This window comes from Pollicipes pollicipes, unplaced genomic scaffold (assembly GCF_011947565.3).
Source record: "Pollicipes pollicipes isolate AB1234 unplaced genomic scaffold, Ppol_2.1 Scaffold_4002;HRSCAF=4701_pilon_pilon_pilon, whole genome shotgun sequence".
In the NCBI taxonomy this organism is placed as follows: Eukaryota; Metazoa; Arthropoda; class Thecostraca; order Pollicipedomorpha; family Pollicipedidae; genus Pollicipes; species Pollicipes pollicipes.
In genome coordinates this window covers 9,453,801-9,469,354 of record NW_023596420.1, presented here as the reverse complement: position 1 = coordinate 9,469,354, position 15,554 = coordinate 9,453,801, and the positions used below count along the sequence as shown (strand labels likewise).

The following is a 15,554-nucleotide window of genomic DNA, read 5'->3' as shown; positions in this document are numbered from 1 at the left end:
AATTTACCCGCCGCCTCTACCTGCTTCCAGCTGTGCGGCAGCTGTCATGGTTGAGCTCTGCCACTGCTCGCCAGCTGTGCGGCAGCTGTTATGGTTGAGCTCTGCCACTGCTCGCCAGCTGTGCGCAGCTGTTATGGTTGAGCCCTGCCACTGGTCGGCCACGCCGCCATACGTGTGCAGACCCCGCTGATGCAGACGGTCCATAGCATTTGTCGAGATCGGCCTGCACCAGGGCGGAGGCGCTTCTGTATTCGTGTCGTGTCGGTGGCGGCGTACCTTCCGTGCCCGTCTCCCCGCGGCAACCTGCTGACGGCCCGCGCCGCAGCCGCCCGCGGCGTGACCCTCCCTCTGACGCCAGCGCCGCCTCGTGCCCGGCAGGACGTGGAGAACTATGACCCGATCCTGAACCCGGTGCTGAACCGCGAGCTGCGCCGCACCGGCGGCCGCGTGCTCGTCACGCTCGGCGACCAGGACATCGACTTGTCGCCCACCTTCACCATCTTCCTGTCGACCCGCGACCCGACGGTCAGTTGGGCGGGCACTGTGGGAGGGCGATGGGTTGGACGGGCCGCCCTCAGGGCCGTGCGGTGTAGACGGGTGGCGCCATCGCAGGCTCGGCATCGGCCAGGGATGCGAACGTGTCCCTCTGCACGTCTGTTCTGTTGTGTCCACCCATGCTCACCTGTGTCTGAGTGGTCGCCCGCGCGCCCTGGCTGTGGCCCTCCCTGGATCATCCCCCATTAGTCGTCTCACGCATGGACACCGCGCTTCCGCTCCACACCCTCGTGACGTTGCTGCCGTCTCCGCTCCCGCGACGGCCCCGCGCCGCGTCAGCCCGTCTCGGCGTGTTGACTGGGACCTCTCACGCGCCGCTCCGCGCCGCGTCCTGTGCTGAACGCACCGAGCCCGACCCGTGACGTGGCGCCCGACGCCAGGTGGAGTTCCCGGCCGACATCTGCTCGCGCGTCACGTTCGTCAACTTCACCGTCACGCGGAGCAGCCTGCAGTCGCAGTGTCTGAACCAGGTGCTGAAGGCGGAGCGTCCCGACATCGACGAGAAACGTGCCGACCTGCTCAAGCTGCAGGGTGAGTTGGCGACGGCCTCCCTCTTCCAGATGCGGACGGTGGTGTATGGAGCCCAAGCGTCGCTGTCTGGATCGGTGATAGTAATCCAAATCCAGCACTCAGGTCTGCTGGAGCGCGGACGGACTTCCTGCGTGTTCTGATTAGGGTTCGCAATGGCGAGACGGGCTGCTCAGTAGCTCGGACGATCCCAGTTCCCCGATAACAACACTGAACGCAGTAGCTGAGTGCGTGTCGCCTTCCATGGTTGGCGACTGGTGTTTCGGACGACGAAGTAAGAAATACGGGGCCGTGGTCGCTGAGCCATTGTGTTGACATTGTATGGTTTGATACGGCTACGCCTGGTGGATGTTAGGACGCAGTCTGGACCTCTGGCCTGGGATGGAATGTACTAGGTGCTGGGAGAAGGTGTAGAAGGTGCTGTGCGCGGTGTTTGAGCGGGGTGATCAGCCGCTGACCGTTGTGACCGTGTTTGCCCCGTATTGCGCCGTCCTGCAGTGCGTCGCAGTCGTCCCGCCATCTGAGCGCGGCGCCCGTACCTCGTCGACAGGCGAGTTCCACCTGCGTCTGCGCCACCTGGAGAAGTCGCTGCTGCAGGCGCTCAACGACGCCAAGGGCAAGATCCTGGACGATGACAGCGTCATCACCACTTTGGAGACTCTGAAGAAGGAGGCGGCCGAGATCACCAGCAAGGTGGAGGAGACGGACAAGGTCATCGCAGAGATCGAGACGGTGTCGCAGCAGTACCTGCCGCTAGCACAGGTTAGTCGGTGGCGGGCCTGGCAGCGGTGTTGTCAGCATAGCTCCGGCCGGCTCCGGAACGATGTGCTAGTCCTGCTGGGCGGTTTTATTTTGGCTGAGCTCGTAGCGTGTTTTATATGATGCGTGACCCAACATACGCAGGGTGAGAATGTTGTGTCGGCGGGCGTCTTGTGCTTTCGAATGTGTGACGAATCCGTCTCGAGAGCGCTCTCAGTTGGTCAGCGAGCGTTTTGATTCGCTCACTCGTGGCGGGGTGGTCTCGAGTCGCTTCAGACTATACGTATTTGTCCCCGACTTGGATGGACTGTGGCCGGTGGCAGTGTCTGTGTTTGTGTCTGTGTCTGTGGTCAGCTGGCCTCAGAGGGGAGCAAGGACCGTGCCGAACATTGTGTTACAATACGCTGTCGTCAAAATTCTGCTGTTGACTCGGAATTTACAATCTTATGATGACATCGGAGCTCTTGCAACACGGACCGCTTAGCGCGGACGCTGATCCCAGTAATCCATTAAATTAAATTAAAATGCTTGCACCGGGTGTTAAAAGGCGTGTTGGGTAGCAACAAAATGTTGGGTTTGTTACGAGTTTGCGTAGTTTGTGGCCGGCTCTGGGTGTGAATGGGCGGTGACTTGAGGCCAGGAAAGTTCTCCACTCCTCTTTTCGGGCGTTTGCTAACGAACTCGGTCGTGTGACGTGTTCCAGGCTTGCAGCAGCATCTACTTCATGCTGGAGTCGCTGCACCAGATCCACTTCTTGTACCAGTTTTCGCTGCAGTTCTTCCTAGACGTCTTCAACTGCGTGCTGACCAAGAACCCGGGCCTGCAAGGCAAGACGGACCCGAACGAGCGCCTGGCCATCATCACCCAGGCGCTGTTCTCGGTGGGTGACCGACCGACTGCATGCGCCATTCTCCTGCTGGGGGACTGGAGGACTTGTCCTCGCGTTGCCATGTTTGTTCATGTGATCGGCCTCGACTTCGTGCTTTTCGGTGCACCCCTGATTTGTTCTCACTTTGGTCAACGGTCGTGCGACCGGAAGTCCCTCGGTCTCCAATCTCAGCCGCGCGGGGATCGGTAGAGCTTCACAACGCCTACCTCGTGCAACAAGCCGCGCTTATGACTGGAACGTGAGCGCCCCCCACCGCCACCGCTGACGGCTCACCGCGCGCGCGCGTGTGTCTGGCAGATGTGTTACAGCCGGGTAGCGCGCGGCATGGCACACCACCACCGCCTGACGCTGGCGCTGCTGCTGGCGCGCATCAGTCTGCGCGGCGCCGCCGGAAACGGCGACCTAGAGGACGAGTTCGACTTCCTCATCCGCGGCAAGGAGGGCATCGTGACGCAGCGGCCGTCCGACGTCGCCGGACTGAGCGACGAACAGGCCGAGAACATGGTCCGCCTAGCGCAGAGGTACGGCCAGCCTTCCGTGGCGGTGGTGGGATGAGGGACATGATCCGCCTGGCGCAGAGGTACGGCCAGCCTTCTGTGGCGGTGGTGGGATGAGGGACATGGTCCACCTGGTGTAGAGGTATGGCTGGCCTTCCGTGGCGGTGGTAGGATGGGGGACGTAGTCCTCCTGGCGCAGAGGTACGGCTGGCCTTCCGTGGCGGTGGTGGGATGAGGGACATGATCCGCCTGGCGCAGAGGTACGGCTGGCCTTCCGTGGCGGTGGTGGGATGAGGGACATGATCCGCCTGGTGTAGAGGTACGGCTGGCCTTCCGTGGCGGTGGTGGGATGAGGGACATGATCCGCCTGGCGCAGAGGTACGGCTGGCCTTCCGTGGCGGTGGTGGGATGAGGGACATGATCCGCCTGGTGTAGAGGTACGGCTGGCATTCCGTGGCGGTGGTGGGATGAGGGACATGGTCCACCTGGTGTAGAGGTATGGCTGGCCTTCCGTGGCGGTGGTGGGATGAGGGACATGGTCCACCTGGTGTAGAGGTATGGCTGGCCTTCCGTGGCGGTGGTGGGATGAGGGACGTGGTCCGGCTGGCGCAGGGGTACGGCTGGCATTCCGTGGCGGTGGTGGGATGAGGGACGTGGTCCGCCTGGGGTAGAGGTATGGCTGGCCTTCCGTGGCGGTGGTGGGATGAGGGACGTGGTCCGCCTGGCGCAGAGGTACGGCTGGCATTCCGTGGCGGTGGTGGGATGAGGGACGTGGTCCGCCTGGGGTAGAGGTACGGGTGGTGAAGCGGCGCCGGATGAAACGCTAGATGTGCGCTGACGCACGGCAGGGGGAGCGGAGTTACATCTACAGCTTCGGTTTTTCCAAACACTCATGGTTTGGCGGAACACACGGCCTTTGTCACGCCCAACATCTGCGTGAAAGGCGCGTGTTGGAATCATGGAAAGGGCCGTCCTAATGGTGGTTCTTCAACTGTGCCTGATTGTGTGCAGCGTTGGGTCGGTGGTCACGTTGTGCGGAGTGACGCCAGTGCGAGACGGTGGCCATCCTCTGAACGGTCCGCCGTCGCGGTGACACCGCTCGGCACGCCCCGCCAGACTGCCGGCGTTTGCCAAGGTGGCGAGCCACGTCAGCAGCCCGCCGTTCCACGAGTGGCTGCAGTCGGTGGCGCCGGAGATGAGCGTCCCCACCGTCTGGAGCGAGGAGCGCGTCACCACGCCCGCCGCCGTCGCCATGCACCGGCTCCTGCTGGTTCAGGTGAGCCGCGGCCGCGCTGGGGTGGGCCACGCGGCAGGAGGTGGCTGCTGCGCTCGGGAGGTGTGGCGCCTCGGAGGGTGCCGCCGTCCTGCTGAAGCCGTTGTTGAGGCCGTGCTCGGCGTACATCAGACGGAGCAGGCGGTTTGAGACGTGGATTTCAGGTTGTGTGTGTGTGTGTGTGTGTGCCATTGGGCCTAAATGGCTGTCGGTTCTGATGCCACCACACCGCGGGGTTCGGAACCCGATTGGCTCCGATTGTTGTATTCGAATATGGTCGTATGTAATGGCACGATTGTAATCGTATATCGTAAAAGCGTACTTGGCCCGCATGCACGCTTGAGCGACATGCAACTGTTCGAACGCCGTGCAGAATGAGAAACTGCTTGTCACCTGCTGATCTGACTGCGCTGATCCATTCCTGACCCCTGACCCCCGACCCCTGTCTCCTGACTCGGTCGCGTGCGCGGCGAGGTCGGACTGTGCGTCCGGCGCGGTGTCACTCCCCGGAGACGGGCGACGGTAAGCTGCCGGTCACGAGCGGCGGCCGCGCGGCTGACCTGCGCCGGCGCCGGGCCGCCGCCTGACGGGCCGCTGCACCGGGCCGACCCGCTGCCGGCACGGCGCCGCTGTTCTCAGTCGTCAGACAGTCGAGGGCTGCCCGGCCGCCTGACGTCTCCCGCTTACCCACCAGACGTTCCGGCCGGACCGCCTGCTGGCGGCCGGCCACCAGCTGGTGGACGCCGTGTTCGGCGAGCGCTTCATGCCCGACGCCGAGCGCGAGCTGGACCTGGCCAACATCGTGGAGACGGAGGTGCGGCCCAGCGCGCCGGTTCTGCTCTGCTCGGTGTCCGGCTACGACGCGTCCGGCCGTGTGGACGACCTGGCCGCCGAGCTGGGCCGTGCCGTCACCAGCATCGCCATCGGCTCGGCCGAGGGCTTCAGCCAGGCCGAAAAGGCCATCAACTCGGCCGTCAAGACGGGACGGTGAGCGGGCGGCGCGGCGTTGACTCGGCTGGGGCGCGGGTAATTCCTCCCGCGCTGTCATAACCGCCCTGCGGTTATGGCCCTACGAACCTGGTCGTGTGTTCTGTATTGCCAGTTGATGGACGCCAGTAAGCTGAGTACCAGTGTAGTCGGGCTCGGTGCGGGAAGGTTAACTCTGGCGTTCTGTCTGCAGGTGGGTGATGCTCAAGAACGTCCACCTGGCCGCCTCCTGGCTGGTCCAGCTGGAGAAGAAGCTGCACACACTGCAGCCCAACGCCAATTTCAGGTGCGTGCTACCACCGTCCGCCGTCTCCGCATGCTCGCACGCGCCAACTTGTCTGTCGCCTTCTGCGCCGTACGCCCCCCAAGCCCCTCGTCCGGTGCCGCTAGCCCTCTGTGCGGTCGCCCTGCGCGGTCCTCTGGTGCCGTGTGTCTGGCACCGGGGTCGCCGCGGCCGCGCGCTCGCTGCGCCGCTGACGTGGCCGGCCGCGCCGCCAGGCTGTTCCTGACGATGGAGATCAGCCCCAAGATACCAGTGAACCTGCTGAGAGCCGGCCGCATCCTGGTGTTCGAGCCACCGCCTGGCATTCGCGCCAACCTGCTGCGTACCTTCAGCTCGGTCAGTGGGTCGGCCAGCCGTCGGTCAGTCCGGCCAGTCGGCCTGTCGGTCAGTCCGGCCAGTCGGCCGGTCAGTCCGTCCAGCCGTCGGCCAGTCCGGCCAGCCGTCGGTCAGTCCGGCCAGCCTGTCGGTCAGTCCGGCCAGCCTGTCGGTCAGTCCGGCCAGCCGTCGGTCAGTCCGGCCAGTCGGCCGGTCGGCGTTTTGGGAGCTCGCCGCCGCCGCCGCCACCTCAGCTCGCCGCGTCGCGGTCTGGCGCGGCGGCACTCTGGGGCGCTGCAGCGCGCTGCCGCCTGTCGTCCGCTCCGCCCTCTGACTCGCGGCGGTCGACCCCGTCCGCCACTCGTGATGTGTCGCGCTGTCGCTTGTGCCGTGTCCTAACGGCCACGCCGCCCCGCCGGGCGTCACGTGGCCGCAGTTTCGTCACGTGACCGTGACCGCGCCCTGCTCTGCTCTTGCCAGGTGCCGGCGGCCCGCATGATGAAGCCGCCCTCGGAGCGGGCCCGCATCTATTTCCTGCTGGCGTGGTTCCACGCCGTGGTGCAAGAGCGACTGCGGTACGCGCCGCTCGGCTGGTCCAAGGGCTACGAGTTCAACGAGTCGGACCTGCGCGTGGCGTGCGACACGCTCGACACGTGGATCGAGGCCACGGCTATGGTGAGTGGACGCGGTGGGGCGGCCGCAGCGGGTCGGCCGTGACGGCTCGACCAGGATCGCGGGCGGTGGTCCTCGTCTTCGGTGACGGCTCGTCCCGCCACTGTCAAGTTTGGTGTTGCGAGAGCTCGGCCGATGTGACGCCGGAACGTGGCGCCACTTGCGGCCGGCGTTAGCGGCGCTGCTCGGCCCGAGCCGCCGCGGCCGCAGCTGGGTGCCGAGCGCGCTGGAGACACTGGCAAGTATCGGTGCAGGGGACGGTGGTGTCACTCGTCATCCCTTCCGCCGCCACTGCCGGCTGATGGGGCCGCCGGCACGCGTGTGGAGGAGCGGACTGCCTGGCGCTGTCCGGTCAGCTCGGCCGCCAGGCGGCAGGACACGGCGTGGCTCACTGTGCCGGGGTCCGCTGTGACGCCGTGACCTGGCCCGGCGCCGCTCGCCGTCGTGTATGTGTGACCCGTCTCTGCCGTTGTAGATCTCTTCCGGGGCAGAGGGCGCCGCGTCTGTAAGTGGGGCGGGCGTGCGAGGGCGTGTGCTCCGGCGGAGATGGGCCGGCGCTTCTGGGCTTCCGTCTCCATCCGGTGCTCTGTCCGGTCCGCCAACCCTCTCGCGTCCTGTGTTTCTTGCTCTGTTCTCTGTCCGGTCCGCCAACCCTCTCGCGTCCCGTGTCTCTTGCTCCCTGCTCTGTCCGGTCCGCCAACCCTCCCGCGTCCTGCGTCTCTTGCTCTGTTCTCTGTTTGGTCCGCCTACCCTACCGCGTCCTGTGTCTCTTGCTCTGTTCTCTGTCCGGACCGCCAACCCTCCCACGTCGTGTGTCCCTTGCCCTGTTCTCTGTTCGGTCCGCCTACCCTCCCGCGTCCTGTGTCCCTTGCTCTGTTCTTTGTCCGGTCCTCCTGCGTCCCGTGTCACTTGCTCCGTTCTCTGTCTGGTCCGTCAACCCTCCCGCGTCCCGTGTCTCTTCCTCTGTTTGCTGTCCGGTCCGCCAGCCCTCCTGCGTACTGTGCCCCTTGCTCCGTTCTCTGTCCGGTTCGCCAACCTTCCCGCATCCTGTGTCCCTTGCTCTGTTCTCTGTCCGGTCCGCCAACCCTCCCGCGTCCTGTGTCTCTTGCTCCGTTCTCTGTCCGGTCTGCCTACTCTCCCTCGTCCTGTGTCTCTTGCTCTGTTCTCTGTCCTGTCGCGTCGCCGCTGTTGTCTGTTGGGAAGCTCGCGCTGTTCTCTTTCTGTTCCGCTTTCCTGTTGCCAACTCTGGCATTTCAGGGTGTGTGCGTGGCTTGTTCGTACTCAACTTGTCGTTCTCCTGGTTTTAATTTTTGTCGTCCTTACAAAATGCTGGCTTGGTCGTGTGCGGTGCCCGCAGAGTTAAACGTGCTGCAGAAAGTGGGGTTACGGGGTTTGTGCAGTGTGGCCAATGGACTGCTTCGTGGTGGCGCCTCCCATTACCTAGTGACGTCATTATGTGCGATGCTGGCCCGTCCCCGGCAAAAGGTCCGAAATGTGGCCCGCAGTGTGTGGTCGTTCCGGCAGCAGTATACAGTGACCGGCCGCTCTCCCCTCCCCTGTGTGATGGTGACCGGCCGACCCGACCGCAGGGCCGCACCAACCTGCCGCCGGAGAAGGTGCCGTGGCTGGCGCTGCGCACGCTGCTCTCGCAGTGCATCTACGGCGGCAAGATCGACAACGACTTCGACCAGCGGCTGCTCTCGTCGTTCCTGGACAAGCTGTTCACGCCGTCCAGCTTCGACGGCGACTTCGCGCTGGTGGCAGGCGCCGGCGCCGACGGCACGGACATCAGCATGCCCGAGGGCATCCGGCGCGACCAGTTCCTGCAGTGGGTGGAGCAGCTGTCGGACAGGCAGACGCCCGCCTGGCTCGGCCTGCCCAACAACGCCGAGAAGGTGAGCATCCGCAGCCGAGAGCGCGGCGGCGGCGGCGGCGGCTTGGAAGGCGACAACGGTGGGCTGCTGGTGGTGTCTGGAAGGCGCGGATCTTGCCTCACAGATCAAACGGTTTGGTATTGTTCTCCAGAGATTGTAGCAGCGCGGGTGCGGGTATAGTCGGGTGGTTAAAATCATTGAATTTTCTTATCACCGCCTGTGCGCATGCCAAAGCAATGCATCCGATGTACCAGAAGTGTGAGAAAAGCCTCTATGATGTGGCGCGTTCCACCAGCTGTGGCTGGTTCGTTATCACTGATTGGCCGCTATGGGTCCCCCATCGGCAACGCAGCCTGCTGACCGGAACGGCGAACCGTCGTAAGGGACATGCTCGGACGTACCACCGCCGCCGCCTTCGCCAGCACCGCCCACGCGCCTGTCGCCCCGACCCCTCCTCCGGCCGCCGCCTGATGTGTCGGTCCGCCCCTGCAGCTGCTGCTGACCACGCGCGGTACGGACATGGTGTCGTCGCTGCTGCGGATGCAGCTGTTGGAGGACGACGGCGAAGTGGCGTACGTGGATGAGCGTGAGGCCGAGAAGCACCAGGCGGACGCGCGGCCCGCCTGGATGCGGGTGCTGCACAACAGCGGCCGCACCTGGAGCCAGCTGCTGCCCGCCCAGCTGCAGGTAGGCCTTCGCGCATGGCTGAGGGCGGAGGGCGGCTGGCTGGGCTCAGCCGCTGGCAGCTGCTGTCGACGGTAGCCAGGGAGCTCGTGTCCATACTGGGCGGAGCAGTGGCAGGTAGCAGTTACATTAACGGGCTCACCTGTGAATAATGTGCGTGTGGTGTGGTGTTAACAGCCGCCAGACACTAGGGTCTGAATTAATGCTGGTTTTTAGGCTCTTAGGCCTGAATGCTAAGCGAAATGCTCCTCAATTTTTTGACATGCAAGGTGGGATGTTTTCAGTGTGTATGGATGGACGACTTAAATCCTGGAAGCCAGTCACGTGTGTGAACGACATGACGTTCATGTTTGTGTGTCCATTTGTGGCCCGCTGCTCCGTCTAGCCGCCGTCCCTCACTGTCCCGCCTCCCCCTCCGCGTCGTCCGGCGGAGACCGTCCGCCGCTGCCCCGCCTCCCCCTCCGCGTCGTCCGGCGGAGACCGTCCGCCGCTGTCCCGCCTCCCCCTCCGCGTCGTCCGGCGGAGACCGTCCCTCGCTGTCCCGCCTCCCCTCCCCGCGTCGTCTAGCCGCCGTCCCTCGCTGTCCCGCCTCCCCCTCCGCGTCGTCCGGCGGAGACCATCCGCCGCTGTCCCGCCTCCCCCTCCGCGTCGTCCGGCGGAGACCGTCCGCCGCTGTCCCGCCTCCCCTTCCGCGTCGTCCGGCGGAGACCGTCCACCGCTGTCCCGCCTCCCCCTCCGCGTCGTACGGCGGAGACCGTCCCTCGCTGTCCCGCCTCCCCCTCCGCGTCGTCCGGCGGAGACCGTCCACCGCTGTCCCGCCTCCCCTTCCGCGTCGTCCGGCGGAGACCGTCCACCGCTGTCCCGCCTCCCCCTCCGCGTCGTACGGCGGAGACCGTCCCTCGCTGTCCCGCCTCCCCCTCCGCGTCGTCCGGCGGAGACCGTCCGCCGCTGCCCCGCCTCCCCCTCCGCGTCGTCCGGCGGAGACCGTCCGCCGCTGTCCCGCCTCCCCCTCCGCGTCGTACGGCGGAGACCGTCCGCCGCTGCGCGCTGTGTCGCTGACCAGACCCTCGCCTCCGCAGACCCTGCGCCGCACCGTGGAGAACATCCGGGACCCGCTGTACCGCTACTTCGAGCGCGAGGTTAACATCGGCTCCCGCCTGCTGGCCGGTGTGCAGAGCGACATCGCCGACATCATCGCCATCTGCGAGGTCAGTGTCGGCCCGGCTGGGGCCCGCGCCGCGGTGGGTGTCGTCTCTGGCCCGGGCCTGTGGTCGACGCGTGCTGAACGCCCCTGCCTGCTGGAGCAGCCGGTGGTGCTCTGTGAAAGTCAGGGGTGTTAAGCGTGCATGTCAGGTACGGGCTTTGCGCACGAGATAAAGATGGCACGCCATGTTTTTTCTCACTCCATCTTTTGGTAATGGTGTGGAATGTTTGTCAGTCCCGTCGTAGGTCGTATCCATTGGTATGAGTTCGCTGCTGACTGAAGACCTTCATTTAACACTCACTGTCTGTGTTTCCCTACAGTCTGACCCCACTGTTTCGCCACGAGTGACTCAGTCCGCCTCCCTGTGTCCCTCCCAAGCGCGCCTTCCTCCCGCGCCTCTCGCCTGGCACATGTCCGCCGCACCCGCGCGCCGTCTGCCGCCTGACGCCCCGCCATGTGCCGTTGACAGGGCACCAAGAAACAGACCAACTACCACCGCACGATGGTGGCCGAGCTGGTGCGGGGCGTCATCCCGGCCAGCTGGCGCCAGTACAAGGTGCCCGCCACCACCACCGTCATCCAGTGGATCACTGACTTCGCGCAGCGCGTCCAGCAGCTGCAGGCCGTCAGCAGCAGCGTGGCGCAGGCCGGCGCGAACGGGCTAAAGGTACGCGGGCGCCGGAGCGACGGCGGGTCAGGTCTGGTCTGGTGGGACCGGGCGTCGGCGCGACGGCGGGTCAGGTCTGGTCTGGTGGGATCGGGCTCTGGCGTGTCAGCGGGCCGGGTCTGGTCTGGTGGGATCGGGCGCCGGCGCGACGGCCGGTTGGGCGGCTGCCGTGTCTCGGTGGCTGAGTTGCGTGGTGTCAGTGCACGTGGCTGATGTGCGAGCTGTGGCGGTATTGCGCCCCGTCTCTTGTCCATGTCGTTGTCTGCTTCTGGGCATGAGCCTCATAGTGATGCTCAAAATACACTCCGCGTGTTAGGCATGACCTTGGTGAAATTACAGACCATGATTGTGATATGATGTATGTTAGCCATGTGACGGCACTGAAGGCCGGTGTCAGCTCCTCCCCACCCCCAGCCCCCTCATCCGCCGCCCGCTGCTGAGCTCTCCCTCCCCCCCCCCCCCCCTCCCTGACCGCCCGCAGACGCAGCAGATCTGGCTGGGCGGCCTCTTCAAACCCGGAGGCGTACGTGACGGCCACACGCCAGTGTGTGGCGCAGGCCAACAGCTGGTCGCTGGAGGAGCTGGAACTGCGCGTGACGGTGACGGAGGCGGCGGCGCCGGTGCCGGCCGGCAGCATGTCTCTGCGCGGGCGTCAAGCTGCAGGGGGCGCTGTGCCGCGACAATCAGCTGCAGCTGACCACCACCATTCAGACGGAGTTGCCGCAGCTGCAGCTGACCTGGACACGCGGCGAGGGCCGGCTGCCGGGCGCGCGCTACATCACGCTGGCCCGTCTACCTGAACGCCACGCGCTCGGAGCTGCTCTTCACACCGTCGCCATGCAGGTGGCCGGCCAGCAGTCGGAACATAGGCTTCTACGAGCGCGGAGTGCACTGGTGGCGTCGACCAACCTCAACTAGGGGACGACGACGGATGCTCCGCCGGCCGCAGCGAGGGGACGGCAACAGGGCCTCCGCCGGCCGCAGCGAGGGGACGGCGACAGGGCCTCCGCCGGCCGCAGCGAGGGGACGGCGACAGGGCCTCCGCCGGCCGCAGCGAGGGGACGGCGACAGGGCCTCCGCCGGTCGCAGCGGGAGGACGGCGACGGATGCTCCGCCGGCCGCAGTGAGGGGACGGTGACCGGGTCTCCGCCGGCCTCGGCGAGGGGACGGTGGCCCGGTGCCTGCCCGCGGCCTCCCGTTACCTGCTCCGGCGGGTGGCGTGGTTGGCTCCTGCGGTCGCCGGCTGACGCTGCAAGTCAGTATTTTACGCTGCCGGGCGTGGAAATTCCCCACTCTATTCTGTCTGGTGGTGGAAGTTCCAGCTTCACCCTGTTCGACCTCATAGGTTTACGTTCCGCTTCGTCTGGCTCTTGGCTGCTGTCCATCCGTATATGCGTGACTTTCGTTGCCTCTGAATGGCGCGGGTGTGTGGAAATGTTGGGGTTTCCTTCCAGACAGGTTTTCATGTAGTTGATGTTATTGATATCTGTTCACCACTGGCGGTCCCTTTCCAACGGTTGTGATAGTTTTTCTTAGCGACCTGTAGTGCACGTCTGTTCAAACATGTCTTGCAGTGCAGCTTGCACACAGCAGCCTTGCTAGTGAAGTTGACTGGTGGTCTGTATTGGGTTTTACTGTGAAGAGCTGTGATGTGCCGGAGATGATTGGCGGCGTGGAAGCAGGCATATGGTTGGCTGAGCATTGTAAAAGCAGGCAGCAGCAACAGGCTCCTTGGCTTTCCAGAAGCGTCGGATAATTGTTTGGCTATAATTGTTTCCCGCTCGACATATTTCGTTGCAATAATAATTATAAAATGATACGCCTTTCTGGAGTCAGGTTGTGCTAACGATTTCAGATCGGCACGCTACCATACAATGGAAACGACACAGCAAATCGTGAAACCTGCATAAACGGTCTGCTAAAAAGAAACTTGCCTGACTTAATCATACTCTGGCCTTCCAGGGACCGGCAGTGCTGAAGGCTCACCGGTCTGTTTTACCTGGCATCGTCCAGCTCCTTGCCTGTGGGTGATCTGTATTCGTTTAAATGAGTGTATTTCTCTCGTCGTGCCGCGACGCAAGCAGGACAGAAAAACAGTGCATTGCACGGGAGCGGTCCCGGTTACCAGACTTCATGACATGTCCCGTCACACGTCGCGCCACTCAACCACAGTGTGGCTTCAGTCCCACTGATGTGTCACGAGGTCGGGCCGTAACGCGAGGGATGGACGCAGCCTCGCGTCTGCTGGTGCACGACGCATTGTCTTCGGCGCAGGGCACGACGCCCAACGATAAGGGTACCAAACGCGCGAGGTCCATGCAGGTTGGCACGTGTTGCATATGTTACTGGCTGTCCCGTAGTCTGCGCCTGGCGTCGCCGCGAATGATCAAGATCAAGTGAAGTCAAACCAAGCGCAGGACTGTGCCGAGCGAATGGCCAGAGCAGGACGTTTAAACCAACGCGCAGCCGCGGACATGGCGCCGGGCAGGTCCATTGGAACAGTCCGACGGGGTGGTGGTATGCCCACTGGGCAGGCACATCCCCTACCCCCCCCCCCCCTCCACGTAGGCCGGTCGGCACCCAGCGCGGTCGGGAGCCGCGTGCTCGCTGGGCCGTCGGCGCGCCCAGCGAGCACGCGTCCGGGGGCAGCTCAGGCCAGTGGGTCGCCGCGTGCGGTGAAGATGAGGCGACCGCGTCGCGTAGCTGGGCTGGAGGGAGGCTGAGCTGCTGGGGCAGCCCCCAGTCGGAATCATTACCCGGCACTGGGGTTTCGAGCCGAACTGCCCCCCCCCCCCTCCGTGAACTCCGCAGCCGTGACAGTAGGACAGCTGGCGCACAGACTCGCTCCACACCGGCAGTCGTAGCCGGTGCTGCCGCAGCCTGTCGGACGGCCGTTCGGCGCTGCCAATGCAACACACCGTCAGCTGCAGTCTTCACCTGGCCATTACCGGACGAGAGGCCCGGCGAATCGGCGGGCGTGTAACCCACTGTGCCTGGTCCACGACCATAGGCGTATCGTAGACAGAGTGTCAGACTTTCCTAATTTTTAGCCCAGGTGGATCGTCAGGATGTGCTGCTTTTTTATGTTGGCAGCAGGTTCAGTCAATACCCATGTCTGGCTTCCATGTCGGGCTCCTCGCCTCGGCGCTGTCCAGATAGCGCTAACTTAATGCACCTCGTGAGGCTCTCAGATGGAAACCATGCCAAGGTAGCCAATTAAGTGATAACACACTTGGTCGATCATTTCGGTTCTTTTAGCATTCTTGGTGAAGAGAATGCGAATCAGCCACCATTCCAAAGGCACACAACATTTCTGTAGCAGTTTAGTCTCTTCTTTCCTTACCTTTTCATAAGGAGGCGCCGCCGTCGGGTGCCGCCGTGAAAAACAAACGCAAAGCAGCGTGGCGGGAGGGTTGGCTGTGGTCGTCGTGGCTGACGTAGGTGGCTTGTTTGGGAAGCCTGATAGGTGACCAAGGCGTAACGATCTGAGGTAGAATGTGCCCGATTCTCCTGCTGTTGGGCTTGTCTTGTATTTTAGAGAATGGGTGAATTCTGCAATGTGGGCATTATGTAACGTGTCGGGGCCCCATGGTTCAAGACTGTGCAGTTATGGGGTGTTATGTTTTATGTTTTAACACTGCCTTTGCCACTATGTACCATTCTAATCAACATTTATGGCCAAAAATTATGTTTTGCATCCCAAAGATGGTGTGTTATGCAACCAGGTAGTTACAGATGTGGGCATGGTTTCCTGGATATCAAGAGTTCAATTGTTGCAGGGGTGCAACCCAGTGTGCAAAACACCATTAGTTTTAACAAGATCTTGGGGTAAGGCTGTGGTCCATGCAAAATGTGGTATAGCTTTTTGAAATTTTGAGAGGAATTCTTAATTTGAAGGAGATTATGTAGCATAAAAATGGGGTGAGAAAAAAATTGTCAGGGTAACTTGGGTTATCAAAAACTGCGTCAAATGAACAGTTTGATAGCTGATTTGGGGCAAGAATGAAGTTGCCCTAAATATCTAGTTGATGCCTATACCATCATTTGCTGACAGGGGTATAAGGTCTAAAGAGGTGAGGGGCTGACTTCAACTTTGTCTTATTTGCCCTGTTTTGGCATATGTCAACCTAGCTGAGAGTTATGCTCAAAATTTTTGATTTACCAGTCCAGTTCAATTTTTATTCAGTTTGCATGTTGAGTATTCACAAAACATGGGAAAACTGGCCAATTGGCCAATATCCATTGCCCCCCCCCGCAGCCTCACCCAACATGCCTCCTTCATATGCCTTCAAAGTATGATATCTTAAATATAGCAACTTGAACCCAACCAAGTAGTGGGTGTAACTGTCATTTTCAAGACATATGAA

The 15,554-nt window shown here is 62.9% G+C and overlaps 1 protein-coding gene across 1 annotated transcript in view; it reads left to right on the top strand.

Annotated features, from left to right (window-relative positions):
- The window catches only part of LOC119093518 (dynein heavy chain, cytoplasmic-like), a 66,712-nt gene extending 54,607 nt beyond the window's left edge, over window positions 1-12,105 (top strand). Inside the window, 19 exon segments of the mRNA XM_037216476.1 lie at window positions 379-525; window positions 936-1,086; window positions 1,634-1,845; window positions 2,546-2,722; window positions 3,029-3,252; window positions 4,345-4,504; window positions 5,196-5,488; window positions 5,682-5,774; window positions 5,987-6,107; window positions 6,567-6,761; window positions 8,348-8,653; window positions 9,125-9,319; window positions 10,396-10,524; window positions 10,990-11,187; window positions 11,669-11,698; window positions 11,700-11,831; window positions 11,833-11,973; window positions 11,975-12,013; window positions 12,016-12,105. Coding sequence (XP_037072371.1) covers window positions 379-525; window positions 936-1,086; window positions 1,634-1,845; window positions 2,546-2,722; window positions 3,029-3,252; window positions 4,345-4,504; window positions 5,196-5,488; window positions 5,682-5,774; window positions 5,987-6,107; window positions 6,567-6,761; window positions 8,348-8,653; window positions 9,125-9,319; window positions 10,396-10,524; window positions 10,990-11,187; window positions 11,669-11,698; window positions 11,700-11,831; window positions 11,833-11,973; window positions 11,975-12,013; window positions 12,016-12,105 — 3,033 coding nt within the window.
- Window positions 12,106-15,554: the final 3,449 nt, after the last annotated feature.